The sequence below is a fragment of the Acanthochromis polyacanthus genome, chromosome 21 (genome assembly GCF_021347895.1).
Source record: "Acanthochromis polyacanthus isolate Apoly-LR-REF ecotype Palm Island chromosome 21, KAUST_Apoly_ChrSc, whole genome shotgun sequence".
Lineage (NCBI taxonomy): Eukaryota > Metazoa > Chordata > Actinopteri > Pomacentridae > Acanthochromis > Acanthochromis polyacanthus.
The window spans coordinates 28540416-28564854 of record NC_067133.1 but is presented as its reverse complement, the minus strand read 5'-3'; the positions used below and the strand labels follow the sequence as shown (position 1 = coordinate 28564854).

At 41.2% G+C, this 24439-nt stretch overlaps 1 protein-coding gene across 1 annotated transcript in view; it reads right to left on the bottom strand.

Moving 5' to 3' along the window:
• LOC110956030 (trinucleotide repeat-containing gene 6C protein-like) overlaps nucleotides 1-24439 on the bottom strand; it is a 69204-nt gene that overhangs the window by 27957 nt on the left and 16808 nt on the right. Inside the window, 1 exon segment of the mRNA XM_051941042.1 lies at nucleotides 11325-11672. Within this exon segment, the coding sequence (XP_051797002.1) occupies nucleotides 11325-11672 (348 nt within the window).

Here is a 24439-nt window from a genome sequence, read left to right as displayed (position 1 = left end):
AATTGAATTGAGAGACAGCGGATGTGTTCAGCTTGCTCCTATTTTTATTCTCTGACTTTGCCTCAAATGTTGTTTGGCTACATTTCAATTCTCAAAACCAAATATTGGTGAAACTGCTGAAAAATCTTTGCTTCAAAGCTTTGTAGTTATCAATGTGGTGAGGGAATTTATCAATAAAACTATTTTGCAGTCATCACTGTAGATAATATTAGAAATGGGCTCGTAGTTTTCAGTAAAATCAATACAACAAACCCCTATTTATCTCACAGATTTCCATAGTATTTTATCTATAAAAGTAGGAAGTATAAAAGCTCCTAACAGGTCATCCCGATGTGAACTGTCATATCTGGGAACCAAATTAGAGAATGTAATCTGTTGCAGAGATGATGCAGCTGAGTCATCTTTAACTGCTGACCTCTTTACCACCACAGTTATGACCTCTACTTGTCCCTTCACCAACATGCCAGCCTCCATCTGCCTTAATAACTGCCCCGACAACCCAAAGTAATGCTTCGGCTTTTTCCTCTTAGAGTGAGTTCAACAGCATCCCTGGAGGTCCAGCCTGTATATGCGTGGTGCTGGTACAAACAAGTCCAAATGCAGATCATGACTCTTGCACTGATCAACCTGGCGCCGCCTCCACATCTTATTTCTGCTGCTGTTGTTTACATGCGCCCTCACATGCATGCATAGTTTGTATGCAAATACTCAGACTGTGTCACAACCACAGGAGGGAAGTGACAGCGTTTGTGTACCACCCCCTGTTTTCAAGCTCACTTCAATGCCTGCAAGTAAAGGAAAGGAGAGGGAGAGTGGCTGCAGTGAGAGAGAGCAGGAGGGGAAAAAAGAGGGCACTGTGTTTCTGACACACAGCGCTGTCGTTCTGAAGCGTCACTCCACTGAGAAGTGCGGACCGCCATTTTCTCAGTCCTGAACCAGAGCCAAAAAGGCACTGATCTACTGTCTGCATCTGCTTCTACAGCACGCTCGCCTCTAACGCAATCATAAACACACGGCATAAGAACTCAACGCCACGGCGACCACGATGCGCCGTCGCTGCAGCTTTAATGTTTAAAAGTGCCACGGTGCGCAAACACAAGCAGCCAAAACAGACGCAGAAGAGGCAGAGAAAAGCAGGCAGATGGAAAAAAGAGAGCGAGATGTGCAACACGGTAATGAAATACCTGTGGAGAGGTGCCTCCCAACCATCCTGTAAAGAGCTAGCTTTTGTGCAACGCAGCGACCATCCTTGTCTCAATATGTCTGCTCGGCTCGCCAAGCTTCTGAGGCTCATTTCTGAAACGCTGCCAAGAAGTTGCACAGCTCTTGCGCGGCATGAGACAACCTCCCCTCCTCTCCCCTCCCTTCCTTCCTCACCCCTCATGCTCCGTCCCTCCCACCAACACTGCTTTGGCTGGGTCTCTCCTCTTCTATCTATTGCCTCCCTCTGGCTTTATTTATATCGTGCTCTATTCCTATCCTGACGGAGGATATTCTCCCTCTCTGGAAAAGCACCGAAACAAGGCTGGCTGGGGGAGGGGATGGGAGTGTTGGAGAGACTTTCATTATGCACTCAAAGGCATGAGGTAAAACAAAACAAAGGGGGGGACTCTTCCAGCCCCCACTCACCCACTCAACCCTCACATCTTTCAACCTTTCAAAACTGTCACTAAATATTTAGCTCCATCTGCAATTAGCACTGCCGCCCACAATGGAAAGCCTCTTGAATAGCAGCAGCAGGCAAGAGAGAGCATGAGAAACCTCACAAAAGCCTGCTGCACCCCCCTCCAGTGCTGGAATCGCACATTTTCTCACACATATGCACATGTTTATGTATGAACAGGCATATGATCGGATCACAGATGACGACACACGTCTGTTTTTGTCTGAATTCAAGACTACAAGTCGGAAACGCAGCGATCCGAAGCAGCAAGCTCGGGACCAAAAACTGCCACTTCAAGGGGGAAGGAAGCTTTCTGGACACGGGGCCAGCACATGAAATGAGCAAAGTTGTGCAGATCTGCTCGAATTGACCGGTAATCTGGAGCTACACGAGACACGGAGCAATAACAGAGGAAGATATCCATGAGACAGAAGGCATGGAGGGAAGAGGAGACGAAGGGCACGGAGCTTGGCAAAAGAAAGAGAGAGCAGCAGGATCAAGGCGGCTATTGTTTACAAATGATCCCAGCGCCCACACAACAACACAATAAGTCAATGTTTGGTGGAGAACAGAGTCCCTTTATGGCCGAGGTTCAGCCCCCTCAGCCTCTCCGCTGTGAGGACCGAACACACGGTGAGGTCACGGCCGCTTTGTGTGTTAACGTACACACAGTTCAGTGTTTGCATGCACACGAGCACTTCCTGAAAGTGAAGATCAACCCTTCCTGCCGTGCTTTCCTTTACACTTCTAACAATATTCATAACAAGAAAGTATTCCGACACTTAAAAACGTATGATGTTCGCTGTATTGGATGTGAAACGGTATTTATTTGAAAGCAGGGCTGTCAAACTGATTCCAGTTCAGGTCCACATTCAGCCCAGTTTGATCTCAATGATCCAGAACAGTAAAACCACATCATAATAACCTATAAATAACATCAACTCCTGATGTTTCCTTTGTTTTAATGCGAAAAAAGTGCATTTTGAAAATGTTCACATTTAAGGAAAAATCTACAAAACATTACGAACAACCTGAAGTTTCTGAAGAAAAATAAATTCATCAACATTACGCCTCAGTTTATCATTTACACATTACAACTTCCAGATCACAGAGTTTCTCCAAAGATGCAAAACATTTAGTCACAGCTATCTGGAACTGAATGATGGAGTATTTTACTTTATGATCAAAACCACAGAGGTCAGACAAAAACAAGACAAAATGTTAGAAAAACGAGATGCAAAATGACAAAAAATGAGATAAACGACATGAAACAAAAAAAAGAGCCAAAAATTAGACAAAAGGTACAAAGCGACAAAAAACACAAATGAGACAAAAAGGAAACACAAAACGACAAAAACGACACACAAAAAACAAATACAACGAAACACAAAATGACAATAAAAGACAAAAGACAAACAAAAACGACAAAAAAGTGACAAATGACCAAAGTCAGACAAAAAAGACAAAAAAGAACAAAAACAAGACAAAAATAACAAAATGAGACACAAAATGACCAAAGAACAATGAACAATCTAGTATTTTACATTATGATCAAAACAGCTCGTCATGGTCCAGAAATGATTTTAAATTTATAGTTTAACTAATTTACAATCTGCAGTTCATGTCTTCTCTGTCATTTGTACTCTTTACAAAGCGGTCCTCAGGGCCAAACTGCATCCCTCTGGAGGGCCAGTTTTGGCCCGCAGGCCATATGTTTGACACCCCTGTTTTAGAGTATCGGGACATCTGATTGTAGTTCTTCCTACTTTGCAGAACCTCTCTGCAACATTTAGGCAAATGAAGCATGTAAAGCTGCAGTGGAAGTTTTCTTTACGGCGTCACATTGGTGCTGTTTGGGCTTTAGGACCATGAGGCTGAGAGCTGCTGTGCTTTGGATCATCATCCCCCTGAAAGATTCATATCTCTTGATTCTAATATTACAGGGTCCAATCGAGCTTCTGTTTGCAGTCACAAATGCTTCACTTTTGGACCTTTTGGAGTGGCTTTCTCGGTGCAAATGATGCTTTTCTTTGTGCTCACTTTGCCTGTCTGTCATTTCATCACATTTGTGCGCTCACAATCACAGTTTGAGCCTCAGTTTGGAGGTTCATGCGTTACCGACATCCAATCTGATTTATTTATTTCATAGATAATATTTGTGCTAAACGTGTTTTTCTGTGCAGGAATGTTCTGAAGGCGTGTGCATGGAGGTAAACAGAAATGGGGGTAGGAGAGGGGAGCGATGGAGAGGGGCAAAACACAGCAAAAATGGAAAATGAAAGACGGAGATGGATGTTGAGAAATAGGAGGAAATAATCTAGGCGGGCTGTGCGGGCCTCAGCTGCACTGATCCCGGCTTAATGAAGTCCCTGAGGGGCACAGAGACTGGATGGTACAGCGCTGACAATGCACGCTGCCAGCCAGATGAACGAGCTCTCTGATAGACACACAAACACAACCTCCCAGGAACGCGCTACCTCCACGTTTAATGATGGCAAACATTCTGGGTTTCATTTGATGCACTGAGAAACAAGGGTCACATCTGCAAAGTAAATAGTCCAGCTAATGGTTACAGCACTTGTTTACTTGGCTTTATTAAAAATAGAACATTTATGCACCGTAATGCGCTGTTATGAAGTCTCAGCTTCACCAGTAAAGCAGCTGAGTGATTAACTATGGTGTACCAGAGGTGATATTTCCTCTGTACTCTGTTGTTCTGCAGTCACAGGAAGGAATGCAAGCATAGCTCACAATGTGTCCTTGTGCTGCTCTCTTTGATGTGGGACGTCTCAGCTCAGAAGCTGCTCGTCGTTTTGAAGTGAGATCGGCTCGGCTGATATAAATTTCATGTTAAAGAGCGACCGACAGACGCGTCACTTCTGCAGAGCAGATGAGTCTGGAGCTGAAATGAAAAGTCGCTAAATCCACTTTATCAGAACATTCTGTGGCAACCGATTGATCTTCTCAGTTTCAGATGTGCAGATTTAATGCTTTTTTGCCACATAAACAGTAAACTGAAGCCTTTTTAACTTCTGTTTTGAAGAATTATTAGAACGCAATACTTTGGACTTTGAGCAAATTAAATGATGTGTTTTTGCAGAATACATGCTACAGGAAGTGAAATTATCTTTAAAAAAAGCATCGACTGAAGATGATTCATCCTCGCTGCTGAATGAAAGCGTTGAACAATCCAGTTATCATTAGAGTTGGCAAACACAAACCAGAAACACATTTGGAATAACACAGTATTACTGTTCCAGCGTGTCATAAGCTGGACAGAAAAAGTACCTCCACACGCGTTTTCAAACATCCACATGTACTTCAACAAGATAGAACCCTACAGATACTAGACCAGGGGTGTCAAACATGCGGCCCGCGGGCCAAAGCCGGCCCTGCAGAGGGTCCAATCCGTCCTGACGACTTTGTAAAGTGTAAAATTACAGAGAAGACATTAACTGCAGATTGTACATTTGTTAAACTGTAAATTTAAAATAATTTCGAGACCATGACAAATTGCTTGTTCATTGTTCTTTTGTTTCTTATTTTCATAATATTTTGTCTGTTTTTTGGTTGTTTTTTTTGTATTTTGCCTTATTAATTATTTTGCTTCTCATCTTTGTCATTTTCTGTTTCCTTATTGTCTCGCTTGGGTTGTCTATTTTTTGTCATTTCATTTCTTGTTTTTGTCATTATTGTTCATTTTTTGACACTTTCTAATTTTTTGTCAAATTTTTTGTCTCTTTTTTTGTTTTGTTTCGTGCCATTTGTCTCATTTTTTGGCATTCTGAGTATCGTTTTTGAAATATTTTGTGTTTTTCTGTCACTTTGTAACTTTTGTTTAATTTTTTGGCTCTTTTTTGTTTTGTTTCATATCATTTGTCTCATTTTTTGTCTTTTTGTGTCTCAGTTTGTCTTGTTTTTGTATTTTTCTGTCTGACTTTGGTCGTTTTGATCATAAAGTAAAATACTACGTCATCCAGTTCCACATTAATGTGACTAAATGTTTTGTGTCTTTGCAGATAAACTGTGAGCTGGAAGTTGTAATGAGGAAATGATAAACTGAGGCTGAATGTTGCTGAAACAGAATTCATTTTTCTTAAGAAACTTCAGGTTGTTCATAATGTTTTGTAAAAAGATAATTCCTTAAATGTGAACATTTTTGGATAAAAATGAAGGAAACGTTTGGAGTTGTGGTTATTTATAGATTATTCTGCTGTGATTTTACTGGTTCGGATCTCTTGAGATCAAACTGGGTTGAATGTGGACCTGAACTAAAATGAGTTTGACACTCCTGGTCTAGGCTTTTTCTGTAGATCTCTATGCAGATCTGTGCATGAATTCTGACCTTAGAAATATCCCTGCAACAGATTTACAGGATTTAAGATCAAGTGCAAAAGACAGAACCAGCAGATAAGACTCTAGCTTTTTTATTTTTTACTGCTATGTTGCTAGCATGCTGAAGCTGCACAGACAATTTGCTGAACTGGTAATAAAACAACTATTTTATCTCAGGGAGGGAAAAAAAATAACAGAGGGACAAAATGTGTCTTCCGAAAAGTACACAAGCGAGACATCCGGCTGTCATGTTTGCCCGTCAGTATCCTCTTTCTCCTCCTCTTCTAAAGGATAAATCAGGTCAAGGTCTTTCTTCGGCGTGCCAGGCTTAAAATAGCTCGCTCTCTCATGCCTCCGCTACATGAAAGGGCCTCAGGATAGGGATTGTTAGCCAAGCAAAAGGCAACACTGGGAGAAGGCTATAATAATGGGGAGATTGACAGACGTACATATAGTGTGTGCAGCCGACTAATCCTGGCTGCCCTCGGGCCAATGAGAGTATGTGTGAGCTGTGGTTTTGTTGAAGCGGAGGTGGAGGAGGAGAACACGTGCGCTAGAGAACAACGAGCATGCCAGAAAAAGTCAGAGGAACACGGGCACAGAGCGAGCGAGACGAGACAGAAAAAAGAGAGAGAGAGCTGAACAGTTGTGGTTAACAGAGAGCTGATGTTTAATCACATCACAAGACATCCCAGCCCTCTTTGAGGGGATTCCCAAGGCTCTTTTACAGCATCATCAGCAGACTTAAAGAGCACATCCAGTCTAGCATGCGCGTACGAGCCATTAGCACATTAGCCGCACCGCTTCCCTCCTGACGAGGCCTGTTTACATCCAAACGTGTTGTTGTCGGTGTCATGTAAAGCTTTGATCAGTACTTTATGGGCTTTCACAAAGGGTGTTAGACAGACGCAAACAGGGGGAGCTATAAATTTTTAGTGCAACACATTATGACTGCTAGCTAATTCTCAGATAAGCAAACGGTAAAAATGATGTGAGCCGACAAGAGAGAGGAGGACCTTACTGTCAAACACAAACCAAGAAATGATTTGAGGTAAGACTGTTTGCTTAATATGGGATGTCACATAACTAAGGGATGATGTTATGTACACGTTCTAAAATTATCAGATTTTTCCATATCTCACCTATTGTGTTGAAGTTCGGGGAGTATATATAGAGATCCAACAAACTCATTATTCCTTCAGCTAAAACAGACACAGTGGATTATAGTATTCTGCAAGTTATGCACAAAGCTCAAAGAAACTATCAATGTCCAGAACAGACTTGCAGAAAGACAAAGAAACTTAAAAGCAAGAGATCTTCATAAAACAAAGATTTAAGCCACAAAAGTACTACAAAAGGCCACAAAATGATGACAAAAGCCATAAAATTACTACAAAATGATGCAAACTGTCCAGAAAAATTCTCAAAATGACTACAAAAAGCCAAAAACTGACTACAAAAGGATGAAATTACTATAAAGAGATGCAAGATGTTGAGAAAAATCCCACAATGACTACAAAGTCAAAAAAATGACGATAAGAACACACAAAATGATGACAAAAAGTCACAAAATAACTACAAACGGCATTAAATTACTATAAAAATATGTAAAATGCAAAAAGACATAAGAATAATCTATCAAAAAAACAAAGATCCAACAAACCCATTATTCCTTGAGTTAGTTGTTGAAATTTCAAGACATAGTAGATTACTATTCTGCAAATTATGCATAAAGCTCACAAAGAAATTTTACCAGTCAGTGTCCAGAATGGATTTGCAAGAAGAAAGTGAGAACTTAAAAAGGAACAGAGATCTTCATAACATCAAGATTTAAGGCACAAAAGGGCTACGAAATGCCACAAAATGATGACAAGAAGCCACAAGAAGCCATGAAATTACAAAGAAAAGATGTAAAATGTCTAGAAAAGGTCCCATAATGATTACAAAAAGCCAAAAAATGACTATAAGAACCCACAAAATAATGACAAAAGCTTTAGTTTTTGTATTCTACTGAATAGTTTTTCTTTGTAAATGAATGAAATAAAAAATAAAGCTAAACTAATAATCTCTATCAACTCTTAGTGTGAATTTTGATCAAACACACCGTTTCTGCACGGCTTCACAGCAGAGTAACACTGTCTCTGCGAGTGGACTAAACAACGTTTGTGTTTACACGCATGACAACGTGTGCACGTACAGGACACGTCTGTCGGCGAGTCCACATGTGACCAGGTAATGAAATACGGGGTGAGGCTGAGGGGGAGTCGGGAGGAAAAGGGAAGGCGATGAATGCAGCCAGTGTGCTTCTATCAGGAAGGCATGAAAGCAGAGAAGGGGACGATCGTTCCCTCAGCAGAGCACACCGACCGATGTGAGTTAAATAATAATAATAAGAAGAAGAAGAATGCTGCATATTCTGTAAAAACAGAAACAACACCTGTAGAATCCCAAAACTTTCTCCCCGAGTTGCACAGTTCAGCATACGTCTGCACATGGAGGAAAAAAAAACCCTCCCACTGCTCTCCTATCTGTCCTCCAGTCTGGAAGGTCCTCCCATCTGTCCGTCTGTCCTAATGTAATCAGTCAGCTCAAAGACGCACAGAGAGCAGAAGCAGAGCCGAGCCGGCCTGCCAGAGAGGGGCGGAGAGAGGCAGCAGCTTTTACCGTAAGCCATGAGTCACTTCAGCCCACAGAGCTGGACCTCTGCCACGCTCCTCTCCTTCCTTCTCTCTCTCTCTTTCTTTCCTTCTCACTCGGTCTTTCTATCCATGCCAGGTCAGGCCCACCGAGGAGGACGGCCCACCTTATCGCTCCTCCTCCTGAAACAGGAAATACTGAAGGGGCTGGTCAGCAAAGCCAAGAGAAGAGTGGGAGGATGATGATGATGAGAGGGAGGCGAAAGAGACAGGATAAACTTCCCATCGCCATGGAGATAAAGCTCAGACGGGCTCACGGCAGAGTTTCCTCCTCAGACAATAAAATGTGCAAAGTGCCTTAAAACATCTTCAAAGAGCAGGTAGTGCTTTAATAGGAAATAAAAGGAAAGAACACGCGAGAGTCTGGTTTATCATCACACGTAAAGCAGCAGGAAGGAAAACACACAAACACAAAGACTGCCAGCTGTGTTTACTCTCTATCCTCTACCCCTGTATTCCTCTATCCCATTCCTAATTCCCAGTCAGGCACAGGGAAAATAAACAGGCAGCACCTGTGATGCTTTTGGCTGATCTACAGGTATGTCGCATTATAGCAACCGCACAACATAAAAAAACGTAAAAAATTAGTAGATATGGTCGCCGACACAACAGAGCCACAACTTGGCACAACTGACATAAACGCAACAGCTGATATTTTAGCAGAGAACTTATATTTTAGCACCAAATCAAAGCCAAAATTCTAGTAACAGGAGTTGCAAATGAGGATATTTTTAAGCCGATGGTCAAGAACAACACAGATACCCAAAAGCCAGAATGTAAACAGTGATGCAGAACATCCTCAACCGAGGAAATGCCACAAACTGTGCAACGCCGTTATTGTTCTACTTACAGATATTAACACTTCTCGACAAGGATTTCTACTCATGAAGGAGTGCAAGCAGTGTGACATCATTAACCCTCGTGTCGTCCTGCTGGCCAAAACTGACCCGTTTTAAAGTTAGAAAATATGGGGGGAAAAAAATAATGTTACAGTGAAACTTCTGAAGTCCACATTTGCAACATATTTGGGAAATCTTTGAACATTTTTTGGTGAAAAAAAAAAAAGAAATGTTAAAAATGTTTCTTTAAGAACATTCACATAAAAATCAACTAAAATCCAGATTTGATTTTTTGTGAATGTTCTTAAAGAAAATATTACAAGTTTGATTGAAATACATGTAATCGCTTTAGATATTTGTAGGACTTATTGGAAGATTTATACTAATTTTTTGAAAATATTTACAAGAATTTTCTTGCCAAAATTGGAGGATTTTTTAAAATAAAAATTTTAAGGGAAACTTTTAACCAAGTATTGGAATTTTCTTCCTGAGGGTTTTGAACATTTTCAGAAATTTGGGAATTTTTCTGCTGACTTTTTAGATTTTTTCAGACAAGCAAACAGTATTTTTTGGTGCCTGTAAATGAAGACAGCAGGAGGGTTAATAATTGCAATATTGCTATTTCCATCAGAAGGAATTTGGACAACCTGAACTAATTTTTATGCATAATTTCGGTTTATTTTCATTGTATTTCTTAAATGTTTGCACTATCCTATTTGCTGCTGTAAGAATGCACATTTCCCCACTGTGGGATGAACAAATGGTACTGCAGTGTTGGTAAGATTGCTAAAAATGCACAGCCTTACTCAGTAAAGGTAAGCTTATGCTGTGTCTATTCCATGTCACGATACACACTACCGTTGAAAACTTTGGGGTCACACAGATAATTCCATGTTTTCCATGAAAACTCACTTTTACTTTTACATGAATTAAAGTTGCCTTAAATTAGCTACAGTTTGTATTATTCATTAACGCTGCTCGACATTAAAGTTGCCCCAAAATGCGTTAAAGTTGCTCCGTATTAGTAGAAGTTTCTCTACATTCAATAAAGTTGATATCATTAAAGTTGCTCTATATTATTTAAAGTTGCTCCATGAGTTAAAATTGATCTGCACTACTGTTGAAAAGTCATCCAGACTTTCTATATTACAGTTGCTCCATGTGAGTTAAAGTTGCTCTATATTAGCTAGAGTTGATATTATAGCTAACGTTCCTCTATATGACTAAAAGTTGCTCTATATCTGTTAAAGTTGCTCTAAAATGTATTGAAGTTGCTCTGCATTAGTTAAAGTTGCTCTTAATGAGTTAAAATTGACCTGCACTACCATTGAAAACTTTGGGGTCATCCAGATAATTTCACGTTTTCCATGAAATCTCCCACTTTTATTCATATGCTAACATAACTGTACAAGGGTTTTCTAACCATCAATGAGTCTTTCAACAGCATTAGCTAACACAATGTAGCATTAGAACACAGGAGTGATGGTTGCTGGAAATGTTCCTCTGTACCCCTATGGAGATATTCCATTAAAAATCAGCTGTTTGCAGCTACAATAGTCATTTACCACATTAACGATGTCTACACTGGATTGATCATTCATTTAATGTTGTCTTCAATGAAAACAACAGCTTCAAAAAAATAATTTAATTTCTAGGAGTCCCCAAACTCTTGAACTGTAGTGTAAATATACTCAATATGTTGTCAGTAAAATACGGCAACCTTCACTTCCCATAATTACTAATCTTCTCTGAAGTTTAGTTTGAGTTTGCTGTGAGAGTGTCCAGGCTGACCTGTGGGCAGGCTGGCTGTGGAGGAAGAGGAGGAAGAGGAGTGTATGGCTACTGTTGCTGCAGGTTCACTAGTGGCGGCGCGTCCCGTGGTGATGAGCGGCAGCGTCCCGGCGGGCAGCGGCTGGCCCCTCTTCAGCAGCTGCTTGTGCTCCTGCTGGCGGAAGCGTGGAGGCACCTCTCTGGGCGGGTAGCGCTGCTGGACCGGGGTCTGGGGCTGCTGGGCTGTCTGCGGCTGGCCTCCCGGCGGGGCCCGCTTGCCATTTCCACTGCTTGGGGGTACAGACGGGGCGGCGCTGGGGCTGACGGGGGCAGGAGGAAGGGCGGGGTCGGGCTTGGCAGAGTCTGGCACTGCGGAGGTGGAGGGGTGGGGGGTGGGGGGACAGGTGACAACAAGAGAGCAGAAAACGCAGGTATGAGGGGAGGTGAAGGAGGCATGAGGCAAAAGCAGAGCTGCTGAGCACACACTAGAATCCAAATATTACTGCTGGAGTAGTAGAAAATAAGTACGTCCTTTTGTTGATGATGCACTTTTGTTTCACCTGCAGCAGTTACACCTCTCTCTCTCTCTCTCCATATATATATATATATATATATATATATATATATATATATATATACACACACACACACACATATATAGACCAATGATTATTGAATAACCTAAAAAAATTACCATTTCCAGCAGATGAATAAATGAACAGTGCATCAAATGCAATGATAAATAAACATATAAATAATGAATTAAATAACCTAAAAATGATAAAATAAATAGAACATATTAGTTTAAAAACATAGGTAAATAAATTAATAGTGCATCAATAACCAAATGCAATGACTAAAAAATTAACCTGCATTAAGCAAATAATTAAAAACCCTAAAAACGGAATAATAAAAATAACAGATAAACAAAAAAGCTGCATGTAAATAAATTAATAGTGCTTCAAATGCAATGATAAATACATAATTAAATAGAGAAATAACCTGTGATAAATAAGCAAATAATTAAAAACTGTAAAAGCCGCTTAATAAATAGAACAAATGGATCAAAAATAATTAAAAACAAGGCACACATAAACTAACAGTGCATCAATAACCAAATGCAATGATGAATAATAATTAACCTAAAAACTGTATAATAACAGATTGAAAAAAATAAGCAGCATGTAAATAAATTAAAAGCGCACCACACTTGAAGGCAACGATTTCTAAGGCGTACAAACGTAGAAGTAAGTTCTCCTCATGGATCAATAAACTATTTCTGATTCAGATTTTATATTATAACTGGCATTTTTACAAAACAGACCAACAGATCAACTGAAAATGCAGCTCAAACATACGAATAAAGTTTTTTCTGGAACGTCGCTGCGGCCGAGCGCTTCCTCCACAGCTTCTTTTTTTTTAAAAAGTCACTTTTGGAAGACGACTGTTGAGTTAAATCCAGAAAGGCGAAGGAGGAGATTCTATAAAAGCACCAGATACGCCCGAAGCTCGATTCAAGGCAGCGGTCAGTCTAAACCCGGGCTGTCAAACATGAGGCCCGTGGGCCAAAAGCGGTCCTCCAGAGGGTCCAATCCAGCCCTCAAAGTATAAAAATTAGAGAAGACATGAACTGCAGATTGTAAATTAGTAAAACTATAAATTTAAAATAATTTCTAGACCATGACAAGTTGTTTAGATCATAAAGTAAAATACTAGATTGTTCATTGTTCTTTGGTCATTTTGTGTCTCATTTTATAAATGTCTTGTTTTTGTTGTTTTTTTTGGCTTTTTCTAGTCTGACTTTTGTCATTTGTCTCATGCTTTTTGTCATTTTGTTTCTTTTTTTTGTCGTTTTGTGTTTCCTTTATGTCTCACTTGTCGTTTTGTCTCTTTTGTCATTTTTTTGTGATTTTGTGTCTCATTTTTGTAATATTTTGTCTTGTTTTTGCTGTTTTATCTTTTTTGTATGATTGCTGTTGTTTTAATCATGAAGTAAAATACTACATCATTCAGTCCAGATAGCTGTGACTAAATGTTTTGTGTCTTTGTGGAAACTCTGTGATCTCGAAGTTGTAATGTATAAATGATAAACTGAGGCATGATGTTGATGAAATTGAATTTATTTTTAGTAAGAAATTTCAGGTTGTTCATGATGTTTTGTGAAAAGATAATTCCTTAAATGTGAACATTTTCAGAAAGTATTTTTTTTGCACTAAAACAAAGGAAACATTAGGAGTTGAGGTTCTTTATAGGTTCTTATGCTGTGATTTTACTGGTCTGGATCACTGGAGATGAACCTGAACTAAGATGACTTTGACACTCCTGATCTAAACACATGGCTGCTCTTGACTGTAATAAGCTCAGGGTGGCACTGAGACACACAACTCTCCCACAGTCGGCTCACAGATTTCCTTTTCAGTGATGAAGAGGTCAAGCACCAGATAATGGACTCGCTGCTGCATCATCAACTGTCTGCACCAGGACGGTCCTGTAAAGAGCCCCATCAACCTAAACTATTCATGGTTTGTGGCAGGTTATGGCCCCTGAAACGATCACCTCTCAGCGCTCCATCAAAGCTGTTAGTTACTAACTGCTGAAGTCGAATGTTCGTGTCCAACCAGCTTTGGTTACCCTTAGCAACAGAGACTCTCTCTCCCAGCGCCGACCAGCCATTTCCCATGGCCTGTGCTTGGCTTGAGCTCCACATCTCATCTCTGTCCAACTATCCGGCCGAGCGGCAGAGCTTAAGACCTGCAGTAACTTCTGTTTTCTTGTCAACTCAGAAGCAGTGGAAGCTGGAAACACTGGCATGTATCACCTTTGAAACCAACCAAATACCAAAAAAAAAAGATTACAGAGAGACACTTTCTCTTGGTGCTCGTTTTTAGCTCTGTGTTGGTCTCTACCAACAGCTAGGATAAGCATGTAGCTCTTCAGCTACTAAGTACTCCAATACATTCATTAGCTATTTACTAACTAGAATAAAGAGAGTTGCTGAGCATGTCGAATGCATGAAGATGCTGCATTTTGGGGGGTTTATTTTCCTGACAGGAACGGGTCCTAAAATGCAGAAAAAATGATTTTTAAAGTTCCCAAATAGGTCTTTCTGTAAACTTCTGTGAAGAAAACTAGATCAGATGATGAGTGACACTGAAGTTGGCTGAGGAGACAAAGCTGCTGAATCAGTATCCTTTTCTGAAGCTTTTTTTATATAATGTCTTCTATTTCTATTGTTATTTACTATTACTTCACATGTGATGATCGGCGTTGGTTTGTCTGTCCGTCTGTTAGCAACATTACTCAAAAAGCAGACTAATGGATTTGGATGAAATTTTCAGTGAAGGTCAGAAATTACACAAGCACCAAGTGACTACATTTTAGCAGTGATGCAGCTTATAGTCTGGATCCATGGATTTGATCAAAAATTTCTGCATCATTGCGAGATATGGCATCACTGTAACCATGACAACAAGTGAACACTACATCAGCTGCCTGCTGATGATCACATGATTGTGATCCTACTACAAATCCACCACTGAAGGCTTATTTGTTGGAAATGATACAAGCAACAACTGACAAAAACGTGGGGGTGTTTCTGAGTCTCATCAATTCCCTCAGCCCGCTACATACATAATGTACACATGCAGAACACACGCCTGTGCTTAGTTCAAAGTCATTGTGTTTGTGGGTACGTCTATACTAAATGTACACATTCTATGTTGGGGTGATTTGTGGTCATCAATGACTAATATACAAATGCTGCATTTCTGAGAATGTCATATGGTGGGGGGGTGGGCGCTTTTCTTGTTGTTATTATATTGTCCAACTGTTCTATTTATTTACTATTAAAAGCCTTGTGTTTATGGTTTCACCCTCTATTTGTCTTTCATTCCACTTGTTCTTACCCTTATTTTGACGTGGCACTGTATGATTTTATCTGGTGTTGTGCTAATTTATTCTGAACATCTTTTATCATGTTTGTTCAACGTTCTTCCTGGGTTTCTGTCTTTTCTTGTTTGTCCCTTGTCTGTAGACCTCATTGTAAAATCTGCTTATAAAAAGTGTGATTATAAATAAAGCTATTTTCATTAAAGTTGGACAGCAAGACAAAGAGGTAAAACCGACGATAACGCTTCGTAAATCTGGTGATAATTCCCTCCGTTTTTATTTAAATATGAATAATAGTTGCTTCCAATATTAGTTCTAAATTCAGTTTTGTATGTTGTGAAGAAGAAATATTGCCGAGCTGTTAAGTGTAAAATCCTCTGCAGGCTAATTTACGGCAGCTTAATGTAGTCTGAAGGTCAGAGGTCAACACGAAGTCAAACAGGATCACCAGCTTAGGATCACATCACTGCTGCAGGATGAGATGCATTATGGTACACTAAGCACATTTCATTACATAACAGAATAATCTGGGAAACTACAATGTAAACAGGATGCAAAAACATTTAAAACGTACACACACTGTACAAGAGCAGAGCCCAAACATCAGCTGATTGGACGTAATGTTCACCGAGCCAAAATGGTGCTTGAGTTCCTGCAGCGGGGAGGCAGGGCTTATAAAACCAGCAGCCAGAAGAAAAAAGAAAATCTTTGTGCGGCCTAAACGAGTTATAAAGAGCAGCGCCTCGCTCATTGGCTGCCGTCGCGAGTGTGTGCGGTGAAGCAACGAATAACTCGCACACATGCGGCTGTCCCCACGAAAACAAAGAGTTATGTAATGCTGAGGCCCACACCGAGGGGAGAGGGCAGGATGGTGTCGTGGAGCACGCACAGTAAACACAGGCGGACATGTTGGCTTTCTTTTCCCTCGTTTAGCTGTCATGACTGAGTGCATGTGTGGGTGGGGGGTTCCTGTGCCATTTCTATTATTTTTTCTGCCCCACAGTACCGCAGTCTCTCTACAGCCGCCCGTCTCGGCTCCACTCCTGCTGGGGGAAGCTCGAGTAGCTCGCCTCTCATCACATTTCTCTACATCTGCTCCATTTCCTCTCATCCCTCCCCCTCTTTCTCCTTCAATTCCAGTGATCTACTATTATCCTCTTGTCATTATTACTGTATTAAGGGCGGCAGATGGACAGAATAATTCCTGGTCACTTCTCCCCCCGCCTCCACGTCGAGTTTAAGAGGTGAAAAACAGGCGACCAGGACGACTTTGCGGACGCGTCACAGTGTACAGAAGCGATCGTCGTACAGTCGGGACTCTCTGATGTGTGACGTAGATTCTTCTGGAAGCTGAGAGGGGGAAGGGGGGAAGATGGCTCGCTGCTCCGTCGGCCAATCGGAGGAGAGGAACGAGGAGGGAAAAGGGAGAGTCGGCGAGCGGGGAGGAGGGTAAGTGATGAGGAGAATGGGGAGAGTGTGTGGAAGTGAGCCTCCACCCCCCAGAGCTCCACGGTGAGCTCCCGTCTCACTGCTTCAAACCAGCTCCCATCCAAATCCGCTTACAATTAGAACACTATTTGCCGATACGCTGCCTCAGATTCCTCAATTCAAAACAAGCGGCACAAGTCGTGCACGGTCAGCGACGCCATCAAACCAGCGGTCACAACACAAATTCACTCGGCATTGCAATTATTTTGATCCGATTGATCAAATAAATGATAAATGTTCCTGGCAGGTGTGGCTTACTGACTCTCACAGAGAGAGAGATCAGAGTCGCTCTCTCTGACAGCCTATTTGCAAAAACACAGTCCTCAGCTGTGCGGCGGATGCTCAGGAGAATTCCCAGTTCATCAAAGATGCACATCAAACCTCGGCCTTGGAGCTGTATGTGCTTCATGCAGAGGAAGACATCCCATTTTCCACTTTAAAAGGGCTCTTAATTTTCCCAGAGAAAAAATGATAGCATGCTTGCCTGACTGTTTAAGACCCAGAGGTTGTCTGTGGAGATTCAAAGAGTGAAGGGTAGGTAGAAGAGGAGGAGAGGGTGGGAAGCATCGACAGTTTCTCTCGGGTGAAAGCAGAAAAACAGGACACCTGACCTTGAAGATAGAGGATACTTCTGTGTGAGAGTTTCAGGTGTGGAGGTGCACAAATGAGTCATTCCAGAAGTGGGGGGGATTTTACGTCCAACCAATCAAGTTTCAGGTAATCCATGTACATTTTACTGAAACATGTAGTAGTTGTGTAAATGTTCTTGACCTGAGACCAAATCTAAAAAAAAAAAAACTAGAAGAAAACAATGTTTGTAAATATTCTTACTAAAGTCGGAAGTTCCCCCTCTTGCCCCACCCACCTGATGACCAAACTGAATCTCTAACAAAACAGTTAAATTTAATCCTCCTTTTTGGTTTGATTTTTTTCAGTAGTGTCTCTTGTAGGGCTGCACAGTGGAGTAGTGGTTAGCACTTTCGCCTTGCAGAAAGAAGATCCCTGGTTCGTGTCCCGGCTTTCCTGGGATCTTTCTGCATGGAGTTTGCATGTTCTCCCTGTGCATGCGTGGGTTTTCTCCGGGTACTCCGGCTTCCTCCCACAGTCCAAAAACATGCTGAGGTTAATTGGTTACTCTAAATTGCCCGTAGGTGTGAATGTGAGTGTGATTGTGTGTCTGTATATGTAGCCCTGTGACAGACTGGTGACCTGTCCAGGGTGTCCTCTGCCTTCACCAGACTCAGCTGGGATAGACTCCAGCACCCCCCACGACCCTAGTGAGGATAAAGCGGTGGATAGAGGATGGATGGATGTCTCTTGTAATTGTTTTTTTTTTAATCAACATATTTTAAATAATAAATATGATGCATGGAACGTGTGGCCCACAACATGTTAGCATAACCTGTTGATGTTTTTGTCATTTTCTGTCTTGTTGTTGTCGTTCACATAAAACAGTTTTCCTAAAGAATGTGTAGAGCAAAGCTGTGTCCTCTCTTCTATTTTCCATCTTTTCATCCATTGTCAGCCTTGATTGAATGTCTCACTCTACCTCTTATTATCAGGATCAGACTCATTCTTTGGACTGTTTTCCATCAGTCAGTTTGTCCTCTTGGTCAGCAGTAACAGCTAGCTAAATATCTAGCTTCTACTGCTGAGAAAAAGATCACATTAGTATGGATTGTTACTGTGATTAGAGTAGGGTTAGCAAATAGCACAGAGAACATAGAATATGGTAGCATTGATGTGTAAGCTGAGCCAATCAAGACTTTGATAGTTTATTATCTATTATTGATGACTATGGAGCAGAAAACTGGAAAAGAGAAGGTTTATTTTTCAAACATGTTGAATCCCAAATGTCCTCCAATTCTGGAATAACGCACATAGCAGCTGCTCAGGAGTCAAAGGAGAATTTTTGCAAGAACAACTGAAAGTATCTACAACACTCCCGATTTGCACACTAGTCTCTGCAACTAATAATAAACTGAAAAGCGAGGCATCTTCCACATGTAGCTTAGAAACAACACAACAGTACAACAGAACATGTTGTGTAGCCGAACAAAAGGTCACCAGCGGTTTTTACTCATGACTCATTTAACTCTTGTTGAGAAAATTCAGCAAAGAGAAGGAAAGCCATGAGTCAAGTATGTCGGAGACTCTTCGACTGACGGAGAATCTTGAGTTAAGCGCTCCTTTTTGGTGTCAGTTTGCATAGGACCAACGATTATGGAGATCACAAATATGTATTCATCTTACAGGTGAAAAAATGTCCACGCAACAACATGCACTGGTGGTTAAACTGTGTTGCAGACCGGTTGGTATACTAGGTTAACTATAATCTGCATGTCTGTCTAAAAGTATGGTGCAACAACATCAAACCACTTAAACTATATCAGATATTTTCTACTAAATAATGCTGGAAATCCATTTTAAACGGCTTCATTTGTTTATTCCTGAGCAGTTATTTTGAATAAACTAATGAAAAACGATGTGTGCTGAATGTCTCGTTATTTAAACAAATCCATATGTTTGCTTGACTTCTACATTACTGGTCAAAAGTTTTAGAACGCACCAATTTTTCGATTTTTTTTTACTGAAATTCAAGTAGTTGAAGTCCAATGAATAGCTTAAAATGGTACAAAGGTAAGTGTTGAACGGCAAGAAGTGAAAAAAGGGGAAGGTTCCCCAAAACTGGAAAATAATATAAATTTCAGAATCATACAAAAATGCTTTTTTCAGGGAACAAGAAATAAGTTAACTTAAAGCTGTTCTGCAGCAATGGAGGTTGATCAAGCCTTGAAAGTTGGAGCTACCAAATCCTACAAGTGTTCCAACTTTTCTAGATTCTTTCCAACCCCCTCTGTCTGCATAAAGTAGTGTTGGACACACCATGGCACCCTCCAGAGCATTATTAGAACAGTGTTGTACTGCAGAAAGTAGTGTGCTGCTACAAAAAGGGAGAGGAAAAGGCAATTAAAAATAAAAAGAGACAGACCATCATAACACTTAAAATGTAGGTCTTTCTACAGAGAACTCGAGAAGAAAGTCGAGGTGTCAGTGAGTACAGTTTTCTTCACTCAGAAACTGGAGGAAACTCTGACAGGAAGAGGTCTGGAAGACTAAAAGCCACAACAGAACCAGAACACCAGTTTGTGAGAGTAAACAGCTTGGTGATAGGAGCTCACAGGACAACAGCTTCAACCAGCTTCATAGTGATTGTAGTGAGAAGTCTCAGTTTAACTGTGGAGAGAAGACTTGGAGCTGCAGCTTTGACAGGAGCTGCAGCAGAAAGCCGTTGCTGAGACGTCAGAATCAGAAAAAGAGGCATGACTGGGCCATGAAACACCACCAATGGACTACTGAAGACTGGAAGAAGGTCTTATGGACTGATGGATCAACATTTGAAATCTTTGGTTCATCACAGGAGCTTTGTTTGCCATCGAGTAGGAGAAAGGACGGTTCAATGATGAGACTTTAACATGCATAATTTCCAATAAAAAAATGGAAAAATTGGGTCGTTCTAAAACCTTTGACCGGTACTGTATGTCATCAATTCAAACTTGCATCACACCCAGCTGTCTTTTATTGATTCCTAAATGCTCAAAAAAACAATTTTCTCATGTCTGTACTGGTTGAAATCATCACTGAAACTCATGACATTTAATTTTGTGATTGCGGGAAAGTCTAAATGAAAGAAATGCTAATGTTATCAGTGTAACAGCATTAATAAGAGCATCATGCTGGTTCAGTTATTAAACAGCATCAGCATTCATTCATCCATCCGGTGCTCTCAGGTCGAGTGTGTACAGAGATGCACAGGAAATGAATGAAGCTTTTACAAACTACTGAAAGAAATGCTGTTGTTTGTCCATTCGGTTGCATCAATTCAATCTAACGCACAGCTGATGCCAATCTGTATAAAAAACATACAGTATATTTAGGAGACTGTAGCCATTTCATCTATGAGCATTCATTTAATTTGATACTCTCCAGGATGCATGTATTTCATGTGTATTGCAGAGCTGCCTTCGCGGTGAAATGCATCATTTAAATTGAAGCAAAAAGGTGAACTTGGAGATCCATATCAGACGTCTAATATGAAGCAACAGAAAGACTAGAATGAGAAGGGAGGCGTGTCTTTGGGGGTCTTCCATCTCATTCCTCCTGTGGGCTTTAAAGTGTGAACAGCGAGTCTCACAAGAGAGCAGATTAAAGGGTTTAATTAGAAGCGAATAAATATGACACGGTAGTTAAGAGGGAAAGCCCTGCCTGCATCACATTCCACATAGAGAAAAAAGAAAGAACGCCGTTTAAAAGTGCTTCAAGTCTGCCGGCGCTGCGTAGAGAACTCAGGGCTATGTAGGTCAGAGCATTAATCATATGGCAACGAGACATTTGAATAACGCAACAAAAACGCACACCTGAGCGGTTTCAGACGCTGTATGGCAACTCTGCTTTGTTAAAAAGCGTCTCTGCTCAAACCTATTCTCAACCTGTAGAAGCTCTCGGAGGTCAAGGAGGGTTTCCTGTGCAGAGTCAAACAGCTTCCCCTATCCCCACCTTTTGTGAGAACAGCTGCAGACAGACCAGATCCCTCTGTCTGTTATGATGTAGAGGAAGTGAAGTGTGAAGGAGAGCGAAGCATCCCGTCCTGCTGACCTGGGCGACACCCGCTGAGCCGCACAACTCATCGAAAAACGATTCAAACTGTAATAATACACAGAAAACGCAAGAGGGCAGGAGGTTTTGTGAGAAAGAAATCTCCTTTGGCATTATGTTGAGCAAGATATGCTAAATGTAAAAGTGGAAATATCTCTTTTTGCAATGGGTTTATCCTTCATTCATACTAATGTGTCTTTTTTGGAGGCTAATTTTGTTTGGATCAGTTCAAAAGCGGCGAGTTGACTTCTGTTCACCTCCTTGACCTCCCAGTCTCTCTGAAGGACGGGTTAATGAGACTATAATGTCACCAACGTGGCTCCTTCCACCTCTTACTCCTCTCGTCCGACTCACCCTCAACCCCGTCACTGTTTGAAGGCGCTAATGAACGCGAGTCAGAATTCATTCTCTCTCCGATGTGCTTGGTGTTGCAGTCACAGACTGACCTCTAGACCGAGCTTTTCTCCTCAACTTCAAACCAGACCGTGATGAGCGCAATTATTTCCATGTCGTGACCTAGTTATGTTGTGATCTTCACTCCCGTTTAAATGTCATATTTAGCATTTTAGCCCATTTGTGTCTCCAAAGAAATTCATAATGGAGGATTAATTATAGGATTTCTTTCACGAATCAATTGAGAAATCACTAATAATGGTATAAAATCTAGAATGAAAGCCCATTTCTATACATTATTGTAACAGCTAACATGACAATTATGATATTATATAGTAATGAATGACAAAGAAATACAGTAAAATCGTCTTTTTGACACTATAAGCCAGGAGTGTCAAACTCATCTTAGTTCAGGTCCACATTCAGCCCAATTTCATCTCCAGTGATCCAGACTGCGCGCTCGACTAGTCGTTGTCTGTGTTGCAAAAGCAATAGGCCCTTCGCCCTGGGCTACCAGGGGCTCAGGCCTAAAGATCAAAGAAATAAATAATATTTTTTAGAAAAACAATATGCCATTTTTTTTCGCCCGTATTTCGCCCACATATTATATATTTTCGGAAAGGTCTCGACAAGCCCGACGCGTCTGTGAGGTGTTTGTGTGTTTGAGAGTGTGAATGTCCGTGGTCAAGCGCTATGCGCTCAACGAGTCATTTTTGTGTGTGTGTGTGTGTGTGTGTGTGTGTGTATTTTTGTGTTTGTGCATGTGTGTGTGGACATGTCGGTCCTCGTCCAAGATGGAGCGCTGCGCACTTGACTTGTCATTTTTGTGTGTTTGAGTGTGTCAATGTCCGTGGTCGAGCGCTGTGCGATCGACTAGTCATGTTGCAAAAGCAATAGGCCCTCGGCCCTGGGCTACCAGGGGCTCAGGCCTAAATATTACAAAAACGAGACACAAACCAACAAAAGAACAATAAACAATGTAGTATTTTAATTTATGATCTAAACAACTCGTCATAGTCTCGAATTTTTTTAAAATTTATAGTTTTACAAATTTATAGCTTGCAATTAATGTCTTCTCTGTAATTTCTACACTTTACAAAGTTGTCCCGCAGGCCGGACTAGACCCTCTTGAGGGCCGGTTTTGGCATGTGGACCGCATGTTTGACACCCCTGCTATAAGCGATGAATTGACCAGTTAGCTAAGAGAAGCAGACTGTCTGTGATAGTAATGAAAGCTACGCTGGGACCTAATTAGGAGAACAGGGCCAGTGCGGGGGCCGAATAAACAGGCATTCGTACACAGAAGACTTCTTAGCAGACCCTGAGCACCATAGTAACACCACACCACCTCCTGTCTGGTCTAGCAGAGGCCCACCCTGGGCCCAGAGGAGGAGGCAGCAGAGGGAGAAGGGAGATGAAGAAGGTGGGCTGCAGAGGAAAAGATGGAGCGAATTGTTACGGTTGCTTTTGTGTGAAGTGTAGGGAGGCGGCTGCTAAAAAACACCGGATGATTGGAGAGAGCAGCAGTAACGGACGGAGCCATGTGAAGCCGTGAGAACGCAGTTTCCTGTTTGCCGGCTCAGCTGAGGGGGCCCTTTGCAGGATATTTCTACAAACGCGTTGCTGTGGCACGCATATTCTCACTCTGCCAGTCCCAGCGATGTGACGGGCAGCAACAACAGCAGCACGGTGTGTGTCAGATTCACATTTCATCAGCAAACATTCAGCTCCAAAACAATGTGTGATGAGTCGAGTGGAGGGTTTGCAGCGGAGTGAAAGCTGTCCATTGATGCCTGCTGCAGACTAAAGAACCAGCCGGAGGAGGAGGGTCTCTGTCTGCTCTAATTCTGGTGCAAAAAGAACTGAAAGCATGATATGGTTCCAAAAACAAAACTCCTATTAATGCTGTTTATGATTGCATGAGAATTATGTACGGGTTATTAGAAATGAGAAATCTAGGCATCAGTAAGTGACTGTCCCCGCTAAATTTTCCTCTAAAAGACATTTTTTAAAGCATATTTATGCATGTAATACTGTACAGTAAAGTCCAGCATCACTTTCCCCTGTGGGTCAGTGCTGAATGACGATGAGAAAAAAACTAAAATAACAACAGCCAAAACACAAACCAAAGCTTAAATCCTGCAATATATCTAGTTTTTGAGCAAAAAGTGCAGATTGTAGTAAAAAAAAAAAAAAAAAAAAAAAGTGTGACTGCAGGCAGTTATGAACAGAAACGTGTTGTTTCTGTCAATTCTACAGCAATCACCGCCTCAACAGATGCTCACTGTGCTGATCTGAGCAAAAACTACATTATTAAGTAATTTATTTATTTAATCCAATCTTCATTCTCTTTGCTTATCTGGGCTACACTTATATCATTAATTATATCATGAGAAATTATTATTACATCTTGCTAAGAAGTACTGAAAGTGTAATTTCTCCTGTTATTCTGGATCTACTGGTGTATTTTTAAACTAACTCAAGCTAAAATCAGATTAATGCAGGTGTAATTCACTCATTATTTGATGTCAGTGGTTTGAATCTGCTTCACAGAATCTTTTCTGTCGTGTCGATGCCGTCTGTCACATTACAGGTCAGCGGTACATGAGAGTCAAACCGTTATTTGTGTGTCGGGCGACCTCGAACAGTCGGTTCCCAAAGGAAGCCCCTCTGCACAACAACGCAGCAGACAGTAACAGCAATAAGCTGCA